Here is a 20,962-nt window from a genome sequence, read left to right as displayed (position 1 = left end):
CAGACTTCAAAAAAATAGTGTTGTAACAAAAGGCTATCAACTCAGAAAAAGATAAAATGGGATCCATACCTCGCAACACACAACATAAAAAAATCCCACATGATCATAAAATCATACTTGAGGAAAACTGTGGGTGAATTTCTTGATAAACTAGATATGGAAGAAAGACTTTCTGTGACTCAAAATCTAAAAGCAATAAAAAATATATTAATATGTTGACTACATAAAAAAACAAACAAAGCTTCCATGGCAAAGAGCATTAAGGAAATTCAAAAGGCAAAAAAACAAAAACAAAAACAAAAACAAAACAAAACAAACAACAACAACAAAAACCTAGGAGAACATTTTTTGCATTTCAGTGACAGATAAGGAACTATTTCTCCCAAAATTCTAAAAAAGTTAAGGGCGAAAAAGACCAAATATAGATAGAAAAAGATGCAAAATACAAGAGCAGAAAGTTGTAGGAAAAAACCATTGTATATATATGTATATACTCTCTTAAACTATGAAAGAATGCTTAATTTCATGCATAGTAAGAGAAACTCATGTTAAAATGATATCAATAGTATTTCTTACCAAATTGACAAAAATAAAAAAAAAAAAAACCACTTGACAATCCACTATGGGGTAAGGCGGAGGGGGTGGGGGCCAATATCATCTCGTATATTGCAGGGGGAATAGAACGTGATGACAGCAAAACAAAAGAGAGTAAAGCACCTAGGAAAGAGAAAATAGGAAAATAAACAATCCTCAGAGTGTACCCTAAAACTGGATCTCAGTACCGTAGGTCAAGGCATGCATAAAGTTTTGTTTGTTTTTTAAATTCAGCCTCATACAGCACAGCAAAATACATACTTGCGCACATACTTGCGGTGCCCAAGAGACCAACTGAACACAGTACAGCATCCTATGCAGAGGAACAATGGGCCACTGTATAGAAGAACAATAAAGATCCTCAGAACCAATATGGGGTGGTTTTGAGGTTATACTAAGAGAAAAAGGCAAGCTGTAAGAGCATAGAGAGAGAATGCTACATTTTGTTTAAGAAAGACAGGGATGTTTGATATATATATTTTGAAAAAGTGGTATGTCAGATCACTGGGAAAAGATGAGATGAGGGGACTGGATAGCTATGTGTGTGTGTGTGTGTGTGTATGTGTGTCCCTATTTTTGCAAACAGAAACACAGAAAGGAAATAACTAGAAGATGGGTAGGAATGGGTGATAGGGATATGGAAGGGAATGAGATTTTTCTGAGTATTCTTCCACATATAATCTAAGATTTTGAACTACATGAATATTTTACATTCTCAAAAGTGTAAATTTAAGGGGCATCTGGGTGGCTCAGTCGGTTATGCCTTCAGCTCAGGTCATGATCTTGGGGTCCTGACATAGAGCCCCTGTTGGCCTCCTTGCCCAGTAGTAGGCCCTACTTCTCCCTCTCCTCCCTCTTGCCCTCACTCTCGCTATCCGTTTCGCTCTCTCTGTCTCTCTCTCTCTCAAATAAATAAGTAAAATCTCTAAAAAAAAAAAAAGTACATTTAATAAAAAGGATGAAGAACAGTAATCTCTAAAACTGAAGATAGCTATAAATAAAAGAATCCAATTGTATAGCAAATTAGTATAGCTCTACAGGAAATAATTGATTTTGATATATTGGAACCTATATTCTGAATGATGTTCTAAGAAATAAAGAGAACTCCTAAGAAAGGTTGAGCCTTCACTACTGGATTTGTTATTAGTGACACTAGTATTTTTATTTTAGAATTATTTTGTGTAGGCTAAAGCAAAGAAGTACATATATTAATGCAGTAAGGAAACAGAATTGCCACTATGAGTAAAAAGAAATACCCAAATGGAATCAGAGAAAATGAGGAAGAACCCCATAACAATAGATTAAATCAAAGTAATCCCACTGCTAGGACTATAATTTAAGGAAATAACAACAAAGAAGGAAAATGGTAAGTGAAGACAGATACTTGCTTCAGGGTTCCTTACAACAACAAACATAAAAGGGGAATTGTGTCACTATTCTACAGTAAGTAGATGGTAAGTAGTTAATATAATTTCAAATCAATGGATTATTGCTCTGCCATAAACTGATAAATATGAAAAATATTTAACATCACAGGCTGTGCTTCAGATATGTGAACTTTAATATGTCATGTATGCAAATATACAGATGAACACTGATCTTTTGGGAGATAAACGCATGGCTGGGATTTTCTTTCATATATTTGCAGTTATTCAAGCTCTAAGGCAATTTATTTCGTCTCCAATTTTTTCAAGAACAGTTTTTGTAGTAGCTTCAGATATTGCCAACATTAATGACAGAATACATTTTCATCACTCTCTCCACCTTGTTCTTAAATGGTTCCTTGTGCAAGTTCCCATTTTTGGTGACCTAGCCCTTATTAAGGCAATAATTCAAGACTGGCCCCCCAAATAATTGGTTTCCTCTTCTCAGTCACACAGTCAAAAGGATTTATTTCGAGCCAAAGATGCATAATTCTAGTGTTCCAATGTAGTGCTAGAATTAATAGTGTGTGAAATTTTTGCCACATGCACCTAATACCAACTAATGCTATTAAAGCAATATGTTTTGTCAGGAAAATAAATATTTTGAATGGGCTTGGGTTCACCCAGTCCGGATTTCTACCCTTGAATTAACAATACCACACCTTAATTGAGGCAAAGACACCATCAAGGCAGTCAGATGACACTCCTGAATTTGCTTCCCTCTGCGTCTGCAACTGTATGGTTTTAGATACATGATTTATTGTCTAACATCTTGTTGCCAGAGAAACTAGTTCAGCTCACAAAGACAAGGCATGATTCAGCTCCATATATTAATTTTCTTTTACAAACTTCATGGTTTCTCAATTCATTGTGAATTGAGCATGAATATCGGTAAATTGAAAGCAGAACATTTAAGGACATGATTAAAAGAAGCTTGGTGAATTTCTAGTTACTTGGAATATTTCTAAGAATTTACTTAAAGAATGTGAAAAATATAACACAGTGAAGTGTCAGAGGGAAAATACTGACAGAGCAGAGACTCGATCTATGATGACTTTTTTGTAATTTACACACTAGAACAACAGTTTTTGGAAAACATAGTAAAATGAGGGCTCTAGTCACACTTCTACAGTATTTCAAATGCTCCACAGTATCCTTCAAGTAAATTATTTGACTTATGATTTATCAACTGGAACCATGAAATTTTGAGCAGCTAGTCATAAAATTAAACATTGAGTCCAGTTGGTGTTATTTATACAATTGATTCAATATTCTTTCCAAAGGTTTTATCAACCACTACTTCATATAAAATATCTATTTTTATTTTAGACATTCTAAGATCGATTCTTTTTTAATATTATGTGCTAATTTATTTGAAGCATTGACTTTAAAACTGTGTAAACATAAAATTTCATTTGCATTATTCAGCTAATCCGCATTCCTAGCTGTATGAGTGGGACAGAACTAATATAAGATCTTAAATTAATTTTATTTAGATTTTCATCTGGTATTCCCGTACACAAGTAAAAATAATGTAGATAATGCCTTTTAATAATCTTTAATCTTCAAACAAAATTGCATGATTGGAATTGACTATTACAGAGTCCCCCAAAAGAAAACAAATCTCTCTCACTAACCCCTATTTTCAACAGTAAAGATTTACCTATAGCAAAAGTAATCGAGTCAATAGTTAATTTCCCAGATCATCTGTATGTGTCCCAACACATAAAACTTCTTTTTTAACTCTTATTAAATTCACACTCAGGTACCATAAGAATGAAAGTGAATGTAATTCATATACAGCTACCAAATGACTTATTTATTTAACTTCAAGTAAAGACAGTTAAATTTAATGTTTAATTAACACTTGTAAAAGGACAAATTATGTTTGGCAAATAATTTTTAAGCTGATATTATAAATCCTAGTAAGGAAAAATTTAATGTAAAATTTAAACATTATCTTAGTATTTTTGAAATGTGAATGATGAACAAAGCTCTTTTTTTAAAAAAATGCTGTTCAAGATATCACTGAAAGTGAAAACCGAGCCAAAGAGTGAGATGCCTACATAAGAGAAAAAATGATGACTATGGCTGATGCTGCAATGTGTCTAATTTGTCAAATAATGACCCCCAACTGCAAGTCTATTAAAGGTATGAATTCATGACTTCTAGTTTCAGAAATAACAAGAGTGACCCCGCACAGAGCCAAGACTATGAAATATATTATGGCCTATCATCGTCACAAAAGCCCTAAGAAATAGTATTCTGAACTTCATTCTATGGATGAGGCAATCAAGGTATGAAGAAGTGAAGTGATTGACTGTGGCCACACAGATAACTTTGGTAGAACCTCTTAACCACTGCTGTCCCTGCCATGTGAGGGGACAGAGCTAAAGACTTCACTTTCAAGGTAGTAAGTCAACTCATGGGAACACTGCTCTACAGAGAACAAGGGAGACGCTATGGCTTTTGAAAATTATTGCTCTCCAAGTAACTTCCAGCCATCTTTAATTTAACCTCAACTCGAGCTAAATCTCAACTCGGGATTCTTCCAAGAGAGCCAAGTGGCATCAATGTTACACAAGTGCAAACAGGCAAAGCCATAGGAAATGGGTCTCCTGAAAGAATTATCCATGGACCTGGAATTCCACCTTAGCGGTACACCAGGCACTGAGTCGGTCTAAATGCCAAACTATGTTCCAGCTACTGTGGAAACAAATTAAATTCTTGTGTTTTGAATGATATATTGGCAATGCAGATGGCTTTCTGTCAAAGCCAAGGTATAAATTAGGAAGAAAAGACAAAGATTAACACTAATACAGTTTAAAATTAGTAACAATTCACAATGGAGCACAAGATAAAGCTTAGCCATATATTATCAAGGAATCTTTACGAAAAGAAAGACCTTTCTGGTTTAGCTCACCCAAGAACTTGATCTTTGAACAACTTTAATTAGGTATCTGCACTATTGTGGGAATAAACATCACTTTTAAGCTCGTGGTCCAGTCCCAATATGGAGTGTGATAGACTTCATGAGAACTGACTATGGAAACATTTACCAAAGAGATTCAGCAGGACATTAACCCTGTGAGATGCTTGTCAAAGAGGCCCACTGTCAAGGAAAAAAAAAGAATGGAAAATGGCCCTAATCCATGACCAGCACCTCAGTCTCTAAGACGTTCTATAATAAACAAACAAAAAGAAAAAAAAAAAAACTAGCATCTGCCAAACATATTTGACTGGACAACACTTTTATCTCATAACACCTATTAATATTCCAAGGAATTCACTTGGAGAAATGCTGAGTTACTGTTTTTTAAAAAAAAGTATTCTCTGTCCCTGAGAGAGAATAAAGTGACTCTTCACAGGGTTACCCCCACTTATGGTTAACAGTGATCAGCAAATTCTTCCAGTGCCATTAGGTCCTAACCTGAAATCAGTAGTTCCTGGAAACAAATGAAAATGTCAAGAAACATCTGGATGATGAAGTACCAAAAGGTACGGAGAAAATGTCTTGGTGAGTGAAACTGAAAGGTGAATTCTGATTTATTAGAACCCATGATCCTGTTTCCCAGCTAAAGACCAACAAATATTCTGCTTAATCTGGTTACTCCATCACCTCAAACACTAATTTCAGCAGTCGTAGAAAATTTCATTTCTGTCATTAACAAAGATAGGTAAAGTAGCAAATATTTTACTACATTATTTTGACTTTTATTGCTACGTTTTAGGTAAGATCAACACTATTTCTTCAGGTACTTGAAATTTCACGCTTTTAGACTGCTAAGAATGTTGTGTTCACATTCTCTCATCTCTGAACACACTTAGTTTGTGTCAGGTATCACACCCAAAGTCTGCCACGTAGGATTTCACGTTTTTATGGTAAATGGAATAAATGTAAGAATTTTCAACCATTTCCAATTCGAAGATGATAAAAACAAAATTCTCAGGAGAAATTAACACATACTCTTAAGCTCCTTCCACTCTACTGAGCTGTCTCACAAATTAGTATCACAGTATCACACTTTATGGCTGGGAAAGCCATTTCAGGTATGTATGTTTCTTAATTGTGTCAATAACTCCATAAATATTACCTTCCCTTCCCCAGAACTTTTCTCCTCTTACATCATGTTTCAAATTGCATTCTAGTTTTTTCCACTGTTGGACCAATTGTCAAATTGTGTGCCAACTTAGTTTAGAATCTGATCTCAAAAAGAAAACAATTTAAGTTATATAAATCCTTAATTATTGATCAGACTGGCAGAGTGCTAAGAAGAGATTGAACAGTGAACCAAAGGCAGATAGTTAGGCACCCATGAGTGTGCTCCCAAAGTGTCCAACACTAAGATTTGGGTCTAATTACAAACCATAATCCAGTTCATGAGATAACTCTATCCAGAGGAATTACCACTACACAGAGAAACTAAGAAACCTTCCCAGGATCTCTCAGTTAATACTTGCACTGGGATTTGAATCTGGATCTCTTTGACCTCAATCCTTTTCTTCTATTTCAAAATACTGTTTCAGATTTTGCTGCCATGGCTTCATAAGGCAGAGAAACATGTCAACGTGTTCTTAACTGAAAGCAAATTGCTCTAAAATTATTCTGATGGTTGGGAAAATCTATTTAACTGTTTGCAAATTCAGATAGTTTAAAAAAAATAACAGTAAGTCAGTGCAGTGGATTGCTGATAGCCCTCTGTGGGCAGGTGTTTGGCTGCAAAGATAAATATGCTTCAACTTCATTTTTGTACAGTTAATATATAAAAAATAGATTTTCATGGGTGGATATAAATAACAGAACTATAAAGTATAAATCTCTCACTCTGAAGCAATACCTAGTAGAGCATGGAATTTCACTATCTTGCTTTAGCTACCACCAGGTATCACGTGAGCATCAGTGATACATTTTATTTACTTACTAAAATTCATTCCTGATGATGGTTAAAATGTATGCGACGTATGCAACAGATGTGAAAGTTGTATTAAGTGTTTTACGTGCATTTTATCACTAAGTCCTTGCAGCAACCCAATAAGCTAAACATGGAGATTACTTCCATAAATTCAGGTGGGGAAATGAAGTCTCAGAGATGCAGAAGAACTTGCTGAGTTACAGCTAGTTATTGGCTTTGAGTCCGGGCCATCTGACCTCGGGGCTTGTGCACTTAATGACTACACTTTATTAAGCATTTACAATGCACAAGGACACCTGTTGGGTGCTCTGGTGTGTGAAAAAATGAGCACAAACGTGTTGGTAATAAGACAAAGCAACATATTCTGAAATAAAGGCACTTTCACAAGCCCTAAAGCCTATTTCTGATATGACTTTCACTACCCATTTTATCTACTTTGACAATCTTATGATTATAAAGAAAAAAAATCTATTTATATTAGATCGCTTTTGAAGTAATCCTACAGCACCACTCCCTATAAAGAAGGAAATCATAAACTTGGTTTTATAATGTAATAAGGAAATAGTATCATAAACTTAACTGTGTCTCCACAAAATTCCTACCTTGAAGTCCCAATCTCCAGGACTTCAGAATGTGACTGTATTTGGGGGCTAAGGTCTTTAAAGAGGTAATTAAGTTAAAATGAAGCTGTGAGGAGGGGCCCTAATCCAATACCACCGGTATCCTTACAACAAGAGGAAATTAGGACATTGATCAGTACGGACATAAGACCATGTGAGGACAAAGAAGGAAGACAGCTATCCAGAAGCCAAGATGACAGACCACAGAAGAAAATAACCTTGCTGTTACCTTGATACATTCTAGCCTCCAGAACGGGGAGGAAATAAATTTCTGTTATTTTAAGCCATCTAGTCTGTGATACTTTGTTATGGCAGTGGGAGGAGATTAATACAAATACCACAATGCACTTTATCTTAAGAAACCAAATCAAGTTTAAGGGAAACTGTACTAAAAACCAGTCTTTTTGACGAGCAAATACTGTAGGAAAATTCTCAATACCTTACTGCACAAAATCCCTATTTTTTTTTAAGATTTTTTATTTATTTATTTGACAGATAGAGATCACAAGTAGGCAGAGAGGCAGGCAGAGAAATAGGAAGGGAAGCAGGCTCCCCGCTGAGCAGAGAGCCCGGCTCGGGACTCGATCTTAGGACCCTGGGATCATGACCTGAGCTGAAGGCAGAGGCTTTAACCCACTGAGCCACCCAGGTGCCCCCAAATCCCTATTTTTTAAAAAAAGAAACTATTCATTTAAACTGGTGCTTTTTCCTAGGAATAACGGTTCTCAAAACCGCTGAACACAAGAATCTCTGGGGAACTCTAAAGAAAACATTGGTGCTTGAGTCCCACACCAGACATTTTGATTTAATTGATCTGGGTGTGGCCTGCACATCAAGATCTTAAAAGCTCCCCAAGTACTTCTCAGATCTCTACATTAGAACCCAAGATTAAAAACCCTTTAGAGGGTTGTTCACGATGCAGAATTAATTTATGAAATAAATATCAGATATATCCACAAGATGGCGTATCATTGCATGTGTAAGAACTAAAATTGAGAAAGGCTTTCAACATGTAACTCTATACCATTACATGTAGAAAAAATTGGGTTTAGATTCAAATCATACCAGATAGGAGCAATGGCAAAATGATTCACAGGGTTCTGAAAAGACCTGCGGTTTAGATAACTCATGTTACTAATCTTGTCTTCAACAAGGTGTCCTCTCTGGGCCAAATGTGAATGCTCATGGCAGCCATGCCCTTGGCCTGCTGTTACCTCTGGGCAGAACTGTGGTCCCCCATTCCCTCTCCATAACCCTTTGGGGACCTTTTGAACTCTTTGGCAGTAGGGTACTAAGACAGACACTTGCCATCATAAAAAAAATATAAAAGCTTTATTCAGCCACACACATGTTCTGTTAGCTGTACTTCACAGATGGATATACATATACACTGAGTTATGTCGGCACTGCTCAAATGCTCAAACTCAATTCTTCCTAAGAGACACACTCTTCTCAAATTTGGGAATTTACACCAACATCCCAAAAAAGACTTAGCCTCTCTGTGATTGCTTGAAAAAAAAGTAAAAAGCTTTTAACCATTAGAAGATATTCTATACTTAAATGGTCACTTTTAAAATCTTCCCTTGGGCACTACTGAATGGCCATGAGGATGAGGGGCAGATGGAAAGGTAGAAGAGTTTTAAATGCAAACAGGTACCTACTGAGGGAGGTACTCAGCATCGCGATGTTTCCTTACTCCCCACCGCATCCTGATATTTCTGCTACCAAATCTCTGACTAGTTATATAAAGGTTTTTGTTTCCAAGGAAACCAAACCACTGACATCTATGGAATTTAATGAACATAAGAAAGGAACCGTGCCATATAATTTACATCTGGAGATAAATGTGACTAGCTGTCAAAACCATTACACAGAGATAATTCTGTGAAATTTTAAGCTCTATTTTTCTCCATTTAGTAAAGATGTAAATAAATACTTTTATGGAAATAGGATGACAACAAACAAACAAAAACTCTTGCCACATGTCAGGTAAATTAAGAAATAGGTGGAACCAAGAACATGGGCCAAAGGTAGAGCTCCTCGGCAACTAAGAGAAAGGGAGAGGAACCTTTACTTTGCTGGGTAAAGGGTTTTCTTCTTCCCTCAACTTCAAATATCTGCATCACATTTTCATGACTGTGGCTTCACACAATGGTGGAATCTGTACAAAGTCAGGGAAATAGCTTATAATCAGCAAAGGGGGACAATAAATAAAGCACTCATTTCAACTCCCGGCCTCATGGATGATTCATTGAAACCACTGTTGTAGAACATCCAAATAACAGCTCATTATGAGATTTATACATTGGCATCCAGCTCCTATGATGAGCTATTTGGGATCTGACAACGCTTAAATAAATAGCCGATTTTGGATATTAGCAGGAAATGCTACGAATATAGGGAAAAAAATCAAAGCATATATAAAATGGTATCTTCAATAAAATTGAAAGTGTACAAAGGTGAGGGGGAAAAAGCTAGAAGGAAATTCCACTATTTTACCTAGATGACTATGCTTTCTTTCTTGACATACTTTTTTAGATATCCAGAAAATACTCTCTACTGATTCTTCTCCCTCCTCACTTGTTGTTCCTTCTGTCTTTTCCTTTTTTTTTTTTAATTGTGGTAAGATAGGCATGCCACCAAATTTACCATCTTGATGATTTTCAAGTGTATAGGTTACTGAACTTAGGCAATATTCATTATTGTGTTATGCTGCATTAAGCACCATTCATCTGCAGAACTTTTTAATTTTCTTAAACTGAAACTCTGTACCCATTAAATAATAACTTCCCATTCTCTTCTTCTCCTCTCCTCGGACTCCCTGGAAACTGCCGTTCTACTTTCTGGTTCTACGGATTTGCCTACTCTAGTTACCTCATACAGGTAGAATCCTACAATATGTGTCCTTTTGTGTCTGGCCTATTTCACTTATTGTCTTCAAAGCTTATCCATGTTAGAGCCTATGTCAGAAGTCAGAATTTCATTCCTTTTTATGGTTGAATAATTATCCAGTGTGTGTGTGTGTATCATATTTTGTATATCCATTCACCCAGCAATGGACATGTGAGTTGTCTCTACCTTTTGGCTGTTGTGAATAATGCCACTGTGAACACTGGTGTACAAATAACTGTTTGAAGCCCCTACTTTCAATTCTCTTGGGTATATACCATTCTCCATCTCCTTCCTGGCCCTTTTTAATCTTTCAAAGTTTAAATGCTGGAGGTCCCAGGGCTTAGGGATCAGTCCTTTTTCTTCTATACCTACATCCCTTAAGAGACCTCACTTAGCTTTGAGATTTAAATATTCACTTACAACTCCGTGGCCAACCTTGCCTCCGAACACCAGTATATCCAAATATGCCCATCATCAGATAGAAGTCTAAGAGACCCTTCAAACCTTAAATATCCAAAAAATCAAACTCTGAGTTTTTCTGATTAAATGTGTTTCTTCCTTCCCAACTTAGGCCATAGCAACTCAATTCCTCCACTTTCCCAGGTGAAAACTCTTAAGCTTTATTCCTGAATCCTTTCATACCTCACATCCAGTGCGTTAACAAACCCTATAGTGTCACCTTCCACCTTCCAATTAGAATTCTGACATTTTTTCCCATTAGCTCTACACCTCTCAGTCAAAGTCATTATCAACACTGCTCCAAATATTTGCAATAGTCATTTGGTTGGTGTCCCTTCTTCATTTCTTTTTCTTCCTTTCTTTTCTATAGTCCACGCTCCAGGCAGTGAGTGGCCAGTGATGTTTTTATTTATTTTTTATTTTTTAAAGATTTTATTTATTTATTTGACAGACAGAGATCACAAGTAGGCAGAAAGGTAGGCAGAGAGAGAGGAAGGGAAGCAGGCTCCCTGCTTCGCACAGAGCCCAATGCGGGGCTCCATCCCAGGACCCCGGGATCATGACCTGAGCCGAAGGCAGAGGCTTTAACCCACTGAGCCACCCAGGCGCCCCTCAGTGATGTTTTTAAAAGCAAAATCAGGGGCACCTGGGCGGCTCAGTGGGTTAAGCCTCTGCCTCAAGTTCAGGTCATGATCTCAGGGTCCTGGGATCAAGCCCCGCATTGGGCTCTCTGCTCAGCAAGGAGCCTGCTTCCCCCACTCCCTCTCTCTCTGCCTGCCTCTCTGCTACTTGTGATCATTACTATCAAATAAATAAAACCTTAAAAAAAAAAAAAGCAAACTCAGATCTTCTCATTACTCTGCCCAGAACTTTCAGATCCTTTCTTCAGTCTCACAGAAGGAAAAAACCACGGTCATTAGCATGGTTTACAAGGCCAGAATAATACAGCCCCTGGCCACTTCTCAGACTTCTGTCTTCTCATCCTTTCTGTCTTGCACTCTACTGTAACCAACTGGTTTCTTCGATACTCCTCAAATATACCAAACATGTTCCCACTTCAATTTTTTTTTAAGATTTTTATTTATTTATTTGACAGACAGAGATCACAAGTAGGCAGAGAGGCAGGCAGAGAGAGAGAGGAGGAAGCAGGCTCCCCGCTGAGCCGAGAGCCTGATGCGGGGCTCGATCCCAGGACCTTGGGATCATGATCTGAGCTGAAGGCAGAAGCCTTAAACCACCGAGCCAACCAGGCGCCCCCATGTTCCCACTTCAGAGCCCTTGCTCTTGCTTTGCCCTCTGCCTGGAATGCTGCTCCTTTTCTTAATTAATGTCTCTGTTCATATCACCTCATCATGTCAAGAGAACTTACTCCATTATGTCTCTAGAAAGCAGCAAGTACTCCACCACTCATGGTCAGTGGTCTCCACCAATCATGGTCTCTGTTCTGCTTTGGGTGTCTCCTGTGAGACTTATCTGTTACCTGTTTCTCCCACCACTGAGATGCTGGCAGCTGCACATAGGGCTAGACATTGTAGTGTACATTGCTTTACAAATCCACATTTAATGACTTCAAAAGCCATCATATATTTAGGGGTTAGGAAAACAAAAGCTGGTCAATTTTTTTTTTAATTTCATTTTACTGTAATCTATCTTACATGATTCCAGTGATATTATCCATGACACAGAATTACTATAATCCAGATATATACAAGGAACCTGTATTCCAATTAGCATTACACATCTGAAATAGGCTGCCCTTTATGGATAGAATGAATTGGTTAATTGTCAGCCAAGTACGTGAAGCCATTTTCTTTGGATGACACATAGTTTGAAAGTAAGACTTCAGAAATGTTTTTCAGTATGTAATAACGTGAACGTCAGCAACTGTTTTCATGTTGGAAACCTGGGACAGCCTCTGTAATCACAGGACCTCTATGGAGTCCAAAGCAATCTTACAATTGGTTTCAAGAAGCCCAGTGCAAAACTCCACATAAATCTTTCTTCCTTTCTTTTATTTTTGTTTGCATTGCCCCTTACCTTGGTTAGAATGTGACCTGACTTTTCAATAAGGTCACCTGATTTTCTACAACCAAGGTAAGAAGTTTTATTTAGGTCATTCAAACTTGTCAACATTAATTTTATAATCTGTAAGATAGCGTGCCTTGGCTGGGTTAACTTCCCATTTTTAAAAATATATATATTTATTTATTGACTTGAGAAAGAGAGAACGCATTGGTGGAGGGGCAGAAGCAGAGAATCTCCAGTAGACACCCTGTAGAACACAGAACCCAACACGGGGCAGGAGTCTGAGATCATGCATGACCTGTGCGGAAACCCAGAGTCAGATGCTTAACCAAAGGAGCCACCCAGGTGCCCCAACTTCTCATTTTAAAAGTTGGAATCAAGGGTTAAGCCAACTTACACACCTAAAATCCTGTGGGTCCTCCCCACCCCATTTCATAGATGAGTAAGTAGAGGCACCCACAGAAGGGTGTTACTGGCAGAGCTGACATCCAAAACCACAACTCGATCTACTTTTCAGTACACCTACAGATGGAATACACCCCAAGAATCCCAAAGATAAACTCTATATCCCAAAGAAACTATATTTTCAGCAGCATTTTCTGCAGCCCTTCTAATGTGGCCCATAGTAAACAAACAAACAAACAAAAAAACACTTTGGGTTGTGACCCAGAACAGACATTCACAGGCACAAAAGATGTTTCACCAAACAACGTCCTCTGCAAGATGCTGATTTTTTTTTTTCATTCTAGTCCAATCTATTTCATTTTATTAATGCTGTACATGAGCCACGAAATTGATCTGCTGGGAGAGGAACCACCACTAACAGATCAGAAACCACAGTGATAAAGCCTCTTTTTAAAAGTAAAGCTCATGTTGAAATGAAGATCCAGAAAATATGTGTCCCCAGCACGTGCAAGGTGCACATCCCATAGCACTTGACCTCTAGATGCACTTTATAAGCCTCAGCGGGAGGCAGAGAGAGAGAGCGAAGAAGGAAACACAAACACCTTTTAGATTTCGAAGGATAAGGCTTCTTTTTTTTTCCTCTTTTACCTTTCTACATGTGGATAAAAATCTTTCCATTTCTCCCCACTGAGAAATTTTGAAACTGATAACTAGAACAAAGGCTGCATTATGGAAAAGCCAATCTGGAATTGCATATACTGTGTTGGGAGTCGACATTTAAAATTCATTAACGGGAACACATAGAAGCTTTTCCATTTCTTATAACTGTTATTTCCAATCACAGCAGGCAGAGAAAACAGTTCATCTTCACCTAGACCATGAATTTTTATGTAATGAGATACTGTGAAAAACAAAAATAATAGTAATAATATTCACAGGGTGCCTGAGTATTTTGGATAAATAATATCTGCTCCGCACGTGTTCTTCCTTCTTTTACGGTCTATAAAGCCTCCAGAATGTCTTCCACTCAATCTGTCTTCATGTTACGTTGCCTACCCATGCTTCTCTCACTCCCTACTGGTTACCTTGACACTTTTAAATCTTATGCTGTCAATCCTGCTGCTTTTCTTCTAGCCAACACAATGGTCTCCTCTTATTTATCCCCCCAACTCCCCACCCATCCCCGCCGCCCCCGGAGCCATTGGCCTCCTTCTACAAGGTGGTTGTATTCCTGAAGCTGGTTTCTCTTCTGATTCCCCCACTGAACTGCTGTTACTTGGGGAAGCCTGGAGCTTCCAATGATGGCAAGCAGACAATGGCCACCAAGGGGATACTGAGGACGGAAGAGGAATCGCTTTCAACACCTTGGAACCCAGACTGGCAAGAGAAAGAAATACCCTATTCCCTGGTGACAGCTTTTGCTCAGCTGCCTGAGACATCGCCTGAATCCCGCACTTCCACTGGAATTTTCAATGCATTCAGATCATTTTTAATAATTTTTGTATTTATCCAGTTGGTGCTGGGGTGTTCTTTTGCAACTGAACGACTTTTAAACTGATAGCAATATCCCCTTCTCTCCAGCCGGTCAACCCACAGAGCCCCTTTCAGCCAAGCCCCTCCCCCAGCTCTCTTTACAACATAAACTTCTCCATATTAAGCGAAATGAAAACTGACTTCCTGCAAATCTGATTGAAATTTTTAATAATAATAAATACAAAAATAACAGTGATAACACCAATAACAGTGGCTAATATTTAGCGAGCGCTTATTAAATAGCAGTGATAAGTTAAGGCAGTGGTGCTCAAATTTTTGCCTCAAATCTCCTTTTCAAAAGCCCTTTTCAAAAATCCACACTACAGGGGCACCTGGGTGGCTCAGTGGGTTAAGCCGCTGCCTTCGGCTCAGGTCATGATCTCAGGGTCCTGGGATCGAGTCCCGCATCGGGTTCTCTGCTCAGCAGGGAGCCTGCTTCCCTTCCTCTCTCTCTGCCTGCCTCTCTGCTTACTTGTAATCTCTCTCTGTCAAATAAATAAATAAAATCTTAAAAAAAAAAAAAATCCACACTACACTTAACACCAGAATCTCTAGGGTTAGGAAACAGGCATCACTGTTTTTTAAAGCTCTCCATGTGATTCCATAAGCAGTCAAGTTTGAGAACTCCTCTGCTAAAGATATGCTAATGAATTTTCATTCAGTCCTTATGGTAATGATATGAACTGACCATTCTTCATCATCATCATCATCATCATCATTATTATTATCATTGATATTGTTGTCACTATTATGATCACCATGTGGCCCAGGGGGACGCCTGAGTTTCAGGAAGGTCACACAGGTACGAAACAACAGAAACCAGTTTTAAAATATTAAAGTCGCCCAAAGTTCTTGAACACCAGCAAGGAGCGGAAGGCAAAAAAAGGCAAGAACATGGATAATCCTCAGAGAACGCAATCTTCAGTGGAAAAAAAAAAAAAAAAGTGAAAGCCAGAATATTCTGAGTGCCCACGTCCGTCCTTAAGAGAAGTATTTTAGGATCTAATAGTGGCTTATCAGCTGAGCACAGAACAGACCCAAGTTCTGTTCATTTATCGTCATTCAATAGACATGTATTCAACCGCATCCATAAATGAAACATTGAACTGATAAGCAGGCTGAGTGCTGCAAGGGAAGAGAGAGGGAAACCCCACAGCGGACTAGGCATTCTGATTCCTGAAGACAAAGGGGGTCTGATTAGAGCGTAGGCAGCTGTCTTTAACCAATCCTGATCATGAATTTCAAGTTAGGCCAATACACCTGCATGAAAAAGCAAACTTTATAACTATGTTATCAGTAAAGTTCCTGGAACTAACAAGCTTCCATGAAACTTGGCCAGAACGCTTTTGGGGAAAGAAGAAAGAATTTCCTTCCTACACTAAAAACTGAACAATTCTGAATCATCAACGAAGCATTAATAATGACAAGCTTGCTACAAAATTAAAAGACGGAACAACTATAATACTATTATATTACTAAGAGGTGAAAGCAAATAACAAGCTGTTTGTTTGCACATGAAAACGCTTACAAAAACCTTTGTGAAAGTAATTCCCATTTTTCTATTTTTTTTTTTTCATTTTCCACATTTTCCTATAGATGAGCTTAACTTCTACAGCAGTAAGCAGGATTTAGGTATTTTTCCATAGCAAAATTTGCCAGCAACTATTTGCACTGTTACGTTTCTGAAGAACAATCACTCCAGGTGATTTTTTTTTTTTTTTTAAACTCTCTGCCTCTCCACAGCAACAGATCATTTTTGATGTCAAGGAAAAGTATTTTGACTTTTAAAGAATAAAACAAAAGTTGCAGGCAGATACTCACATAGAAAATCGCTAGTTTTATATCAATTATGATAAGAGGCAGCAGTTCCTGAATGGCACCTGTACTTCCCTATTTGACAATATTATCTTTGCTAGAAAGGAAGTATTTAGAGAACTAAGATTTAAATACAATAAAGAGTGGTTTCCCACTTTCAGGGCAAGTCAACACACTCCGTTACTAGACTCCACCAGAGAATCTAAGTTGAAAAGAATGTATGTATGTTCTTCATTCAACATTCTTAAACAATCTCCTAAAAATAAATAAACTGCAAAACTGCTTTGAATATGTCTGTAGTAAGTTTTTCAAGCAAAAGTAAATGGATGGGCCACACAACCGATCAGATCCCAAAGTTCTGCAGATCTTTGCTAGTGATATTTATCGAAGGATTCGAGCCCCTTTCCGCCAAGCCCCTCCCCCAGCTCTCTTTACAACATAAACTTCTCCACATTAAGCAAAATAAAAACTGACTTCCTGCAAATCTGATTGAAATTTTTAATAATAATAAATATAAAAACAACAGTGAGAACACCAATAACAGAGGCTAATATTATATTACATTATATATTATATTATTTAATATTAATTAATTAATATTAAACAGCCTTTGGCTTCGTGAACATAGTGATGGCTGTTGCAAAATATTGGAAGTACAGGCTCTTACTCATCATGTCTAAAGGTTAGTTCACGTATGCATAAGAGGCTCAGGGAAGTTTTCGAGCAACTTCAAGCACATTTTAACAATTGGGAATTACCCAGCAACTCTGGCATCGTGATATATTTTTCAAACAAAACTAAAATTAGACCACAGACGGCAAACCCCTATATCCAACTGCCTATATATTTACTCCCTGTTACCTTCTTTTAACGAAAGTGGGAATGTTCAGGGCATAGAGGCTTCTGGAAGGACTGGCTGTTTTATTGTGTTTTACAACGTTGACAACAGACAGACTTCTAGTTGGGGCAATTGATTGATGCCATGACACAGTAAATAGTCAAAAGAGCATCTGGAGCGTGCACAACGCTCCGCTTCCTACCTTGGGAGCTTTGGCATGCTTCCCACATCTGGCATCCTTGACAAGGCTGAGATCTAACAGCTCCGTCTCCTGGAAGGCAAAAATGTGAAACTGTTAAGCATCCACACAGATTTCTTTTCTTTGTTTTATATCATTGACATCACTTTTCAAAAAAAAATAATGGTATCTTGAGACCTGCCTGAAGATTTCTCTGCAGTTAGGATATTTTTTCCTCTCACATTGTTTACCAACAGAATCGGAACGGAAACAAGATAGCTAACTGCTAACTGTTCAGTTTACTGTATGTTCTAAGACATTTTAAAGTATAATGGGCGTGGTTAGGGGGGCCCCAGGCTATACTATGAGCTATTCCTAAGTCATGATGAACTAGGACTTTCTGTGCCGCAGTTGAAAAATAATCCTGAGAGTCAGTCCTGGTATGAAGATATGTGAGTGGCATGAGGTATTGGGGATGAGGGGTGGAAGGAGAGGCTCCCATCAACTCACTCTCTACCAAGGGAAAGAGATAAATCTGCCTCACCTACCTGCCCCCTCCCCAGACTTTGGCACACCTTACATCCCAATCTTTTCATTTATTCATTATATATTACTGAATACCTATGAAATGCAAGTTACTCTAGGATACAAGATACATAAAATATGATAGCTCCTCTGGATGGGCTTGCCATCAAACAGGGGAATAAAGAAATGTATATGCATAAGACATGGGGCAGTGTGTTCATGACAACTTTATTTATTTTATTTTATTTTATTTTTATTTATTTGACAGAGGAAGAGACAGCAAGAGAGGGAACACAGCAGAGGGAGTGGAAAAGGGGGAAGGAGGCTTCCCGCCAAGCAGGGAGCTCGATCCCAGGACACTGGGATCGGGACCTGAGCTGAAGGCAGACACTTAATGGCTGAGCCACCCAGGCGCCCCTCATGACAACTTTAAAGTTAACTGCTATGGGGGTCAACAGAGAAAAGAAATTTGTTCCCCCAGTGTCCCAGAGAAAAGTCCATGGAAAGTTATTGACCATGGAGAAAAGGAGCTAGAAGGCATAACATTGGCAAATATCCAGATAAGAAAGGACCAGAGTTTTGGGCAGAACATTGAGGTATTCACAGCCTTTAGATGCTTAGAGATGGAGAACATTATAAGGAGGAGGAAAGGGATAGAGGGGCATCCAGGAAGAAGGAACAGCACAGGGACGATGTAATGGCACTACGGGAGGGGATTCTCATGGGTAACATTCAATGCACAGAGCATATGAAGAAAAGTCATGGGAGATGATGCCGGAAAGGGTTACAGGCAAAGGATGGAGACCTTGAGAGTCCATCTTAGACACCGAGCCATGAGGTTTGTGACACCCATATCACTGAGTGATACGGAAGACACTACACCAGCTAGATGGAACTGTACGGCAATGAACAGTCATCTTAAAGTGACTCCAGCCATCCGTCCCACCCATGCTGACAATGAGACAGCTGGATGCAGACATCCAATCCCTTCCTTCCTGTAGGGGGCATGTATCATCACTCAGCTACTCAGACTCTCTGAAGTGGGTGTAATTTCTTTTAAGTCTTAATGTCCCCAAGTACTTGTAGATGGGGTTCCCAAACAATTCCTTCAAACAGCTGCCACCGATTTGAAATATTCGGTGCAAAATTGTCTGATTCTTTTCTTGCACCTAAGGTCGATCTCATGATTACAGTTCAACAGTCATGGAGGAGGTGGCGTCTGTCCACTGGGATGCAAAACCACACAGCAGGTCCAAGAGAACTCATGGATCCTGCAAAGGCAGGTCAAGAATCAGTGCCTTCTATTCTTTTGCTAGCCATGGCCATCTAAGTCTGCTTTTCCTCCATTTTAGCGGAAACGTTACCCCATTCCTTGCCATGGGCAACTCTGGAAATCCTCCCAGACTCTGAGGTGTGACAGGTAGCCACTCAGCAAAGATCTTGCAGGACAGAATAACTTGTTCCATAGTTCCCCTAAGGCCATACCAGCCACAATCCTGAAGGTCACCTCACGAGTGTTGGAAAACATCAATACAGGGCTCAATGTTTCACTTAGGCAAATGCGCAGTAAAGTCCTCAGACTTGAGGAGATGCAACATCTGGTCTGGGTTTCTTATCTCCACAGCAAGACAATTAAAACTTGTATTGGAAGGAGAGAAACAGGAAGAGAACCAGACTTGAAGGAGTTTCATCCAGAAGACCAGAACCAGGTGGACATTTGAGAGACAGGAGACCAAAGGAAGGTAGAGGTAACGGGAAAAAAGATGAGAGCCATAATATGGAGGTAGGATTGCCTAAAGGGAAGAGAGGAGTCATGAATAGCCCTACGGCTTCCATATTCCAAATTGGGACTTGGAAGTTTGGGCAAAGTGATGATGTATTTGGAGATGCTGTTTTGAGGGGTTTATCCAAGTGGAAATGCCAGTCATCAATTCCCTGGAATATTATTTATCAAGTGCTGCAATGTGTCAGGTATGGGGTTGGTACTGAGGAATGACACCAACAATACAGAAAACAGACACCTGTTTTAAGCAGCTCCTGCACAAAACCAATTATTATACTCTAAAGGAGACATTTCAAAGTACATTGCAGACAGGGGCTATGACATCTTTTCAGCTAATACCAGGATGAGAAACAGTTTGCCAGGCTTACAATTCTGTGGTTTTGGAGGGGGAGGAGGGTTACAGGAAGAGGAAACAGCAAGTGCAAATGCACAGAGGCAGGAATTGTGTGCAAGAAACTGAAAGTCACTTGAGATACACAACAGAGGTGTATGGAGAGTTGTCACAAACACTTCTGGACATGGTAGGCACTGCATGTGTGCCCTCTTTATAAATATCATAAACACTGACATATATGTGTGGTATACTTTTCCATATATGTCGCATGGTGCTTTACATATATGCAGAATAGAAATCACACATACATACATAATACATGCACCTAATTTTATAGCCACATTTTCTATTCAAGCAAGTTCCTCCCAGTAGTGCAAACAAGAGACTTAAACTTTACTTATTTGTTTATACACACAAAGCCCAAATTGAGTTCACAAAGAACTAGATCTTAGCAGGCATCATTATACAGACTTTTACAGTACAGATAATGAACACTGTTTTCTACTCTTGGCTCACAAGGAAACGTTCATTCCCCAAGCCACAGAGGGGTACTTAAGGCCAGCTGCCCTGGGGATTCATTCTGAGACCGCAGCGACTAAGAAACTTCTCTCGCCTGTGTGTAAA

At 38.7% G+C, this 20,962-nt stretch overlaps 1 protein-coding gene across 2 annotated transcripts in view; it reads right to left on the bottom strand.

The window, feature by feature from the left end:
* PLCB1 (phospholipase C beta 1) overlaps positions 1 to 20,962 on the bottom strand; it is a 673,983-nt gene that overhangs the window by 434,455 nt on the left and 218,566 nt on the right. For both annotated transcript variants that reach the window (XM_032859164.1, XM_032859165.1), the window contains exon 3: positions 17,721 to 17,789. In XM_032859164.1, coding sequence (XP_032715055.1) covers positions 17,721 to 17,789 — 69 coding nt within the window. The remainder of the gene's footprint in view (positions 1 to 17,720; positions 17,790 to 20,962) is intronic.

This window comes from Lontra canadensis, unplaced genomic scaffold (assembly GCF_010015895.1).
Source record: "Lontra canadensis isolate GAN:19392208 unplaced genomic scaffold, GSC_riverotter_1.0 scaffold16, whole genome shotgun sequence".
In the NCBI taxonomy this organism is placed as follows: domain Eukaryota; kingdom Metazoa; phylum Chordata; class Mammalia; order Carnivora; family Mustelidae; genus Lontra; species Lontra canadensis.
This window is presented reverse-complemented; position numbering and strand designations above follow the sequence as displayed.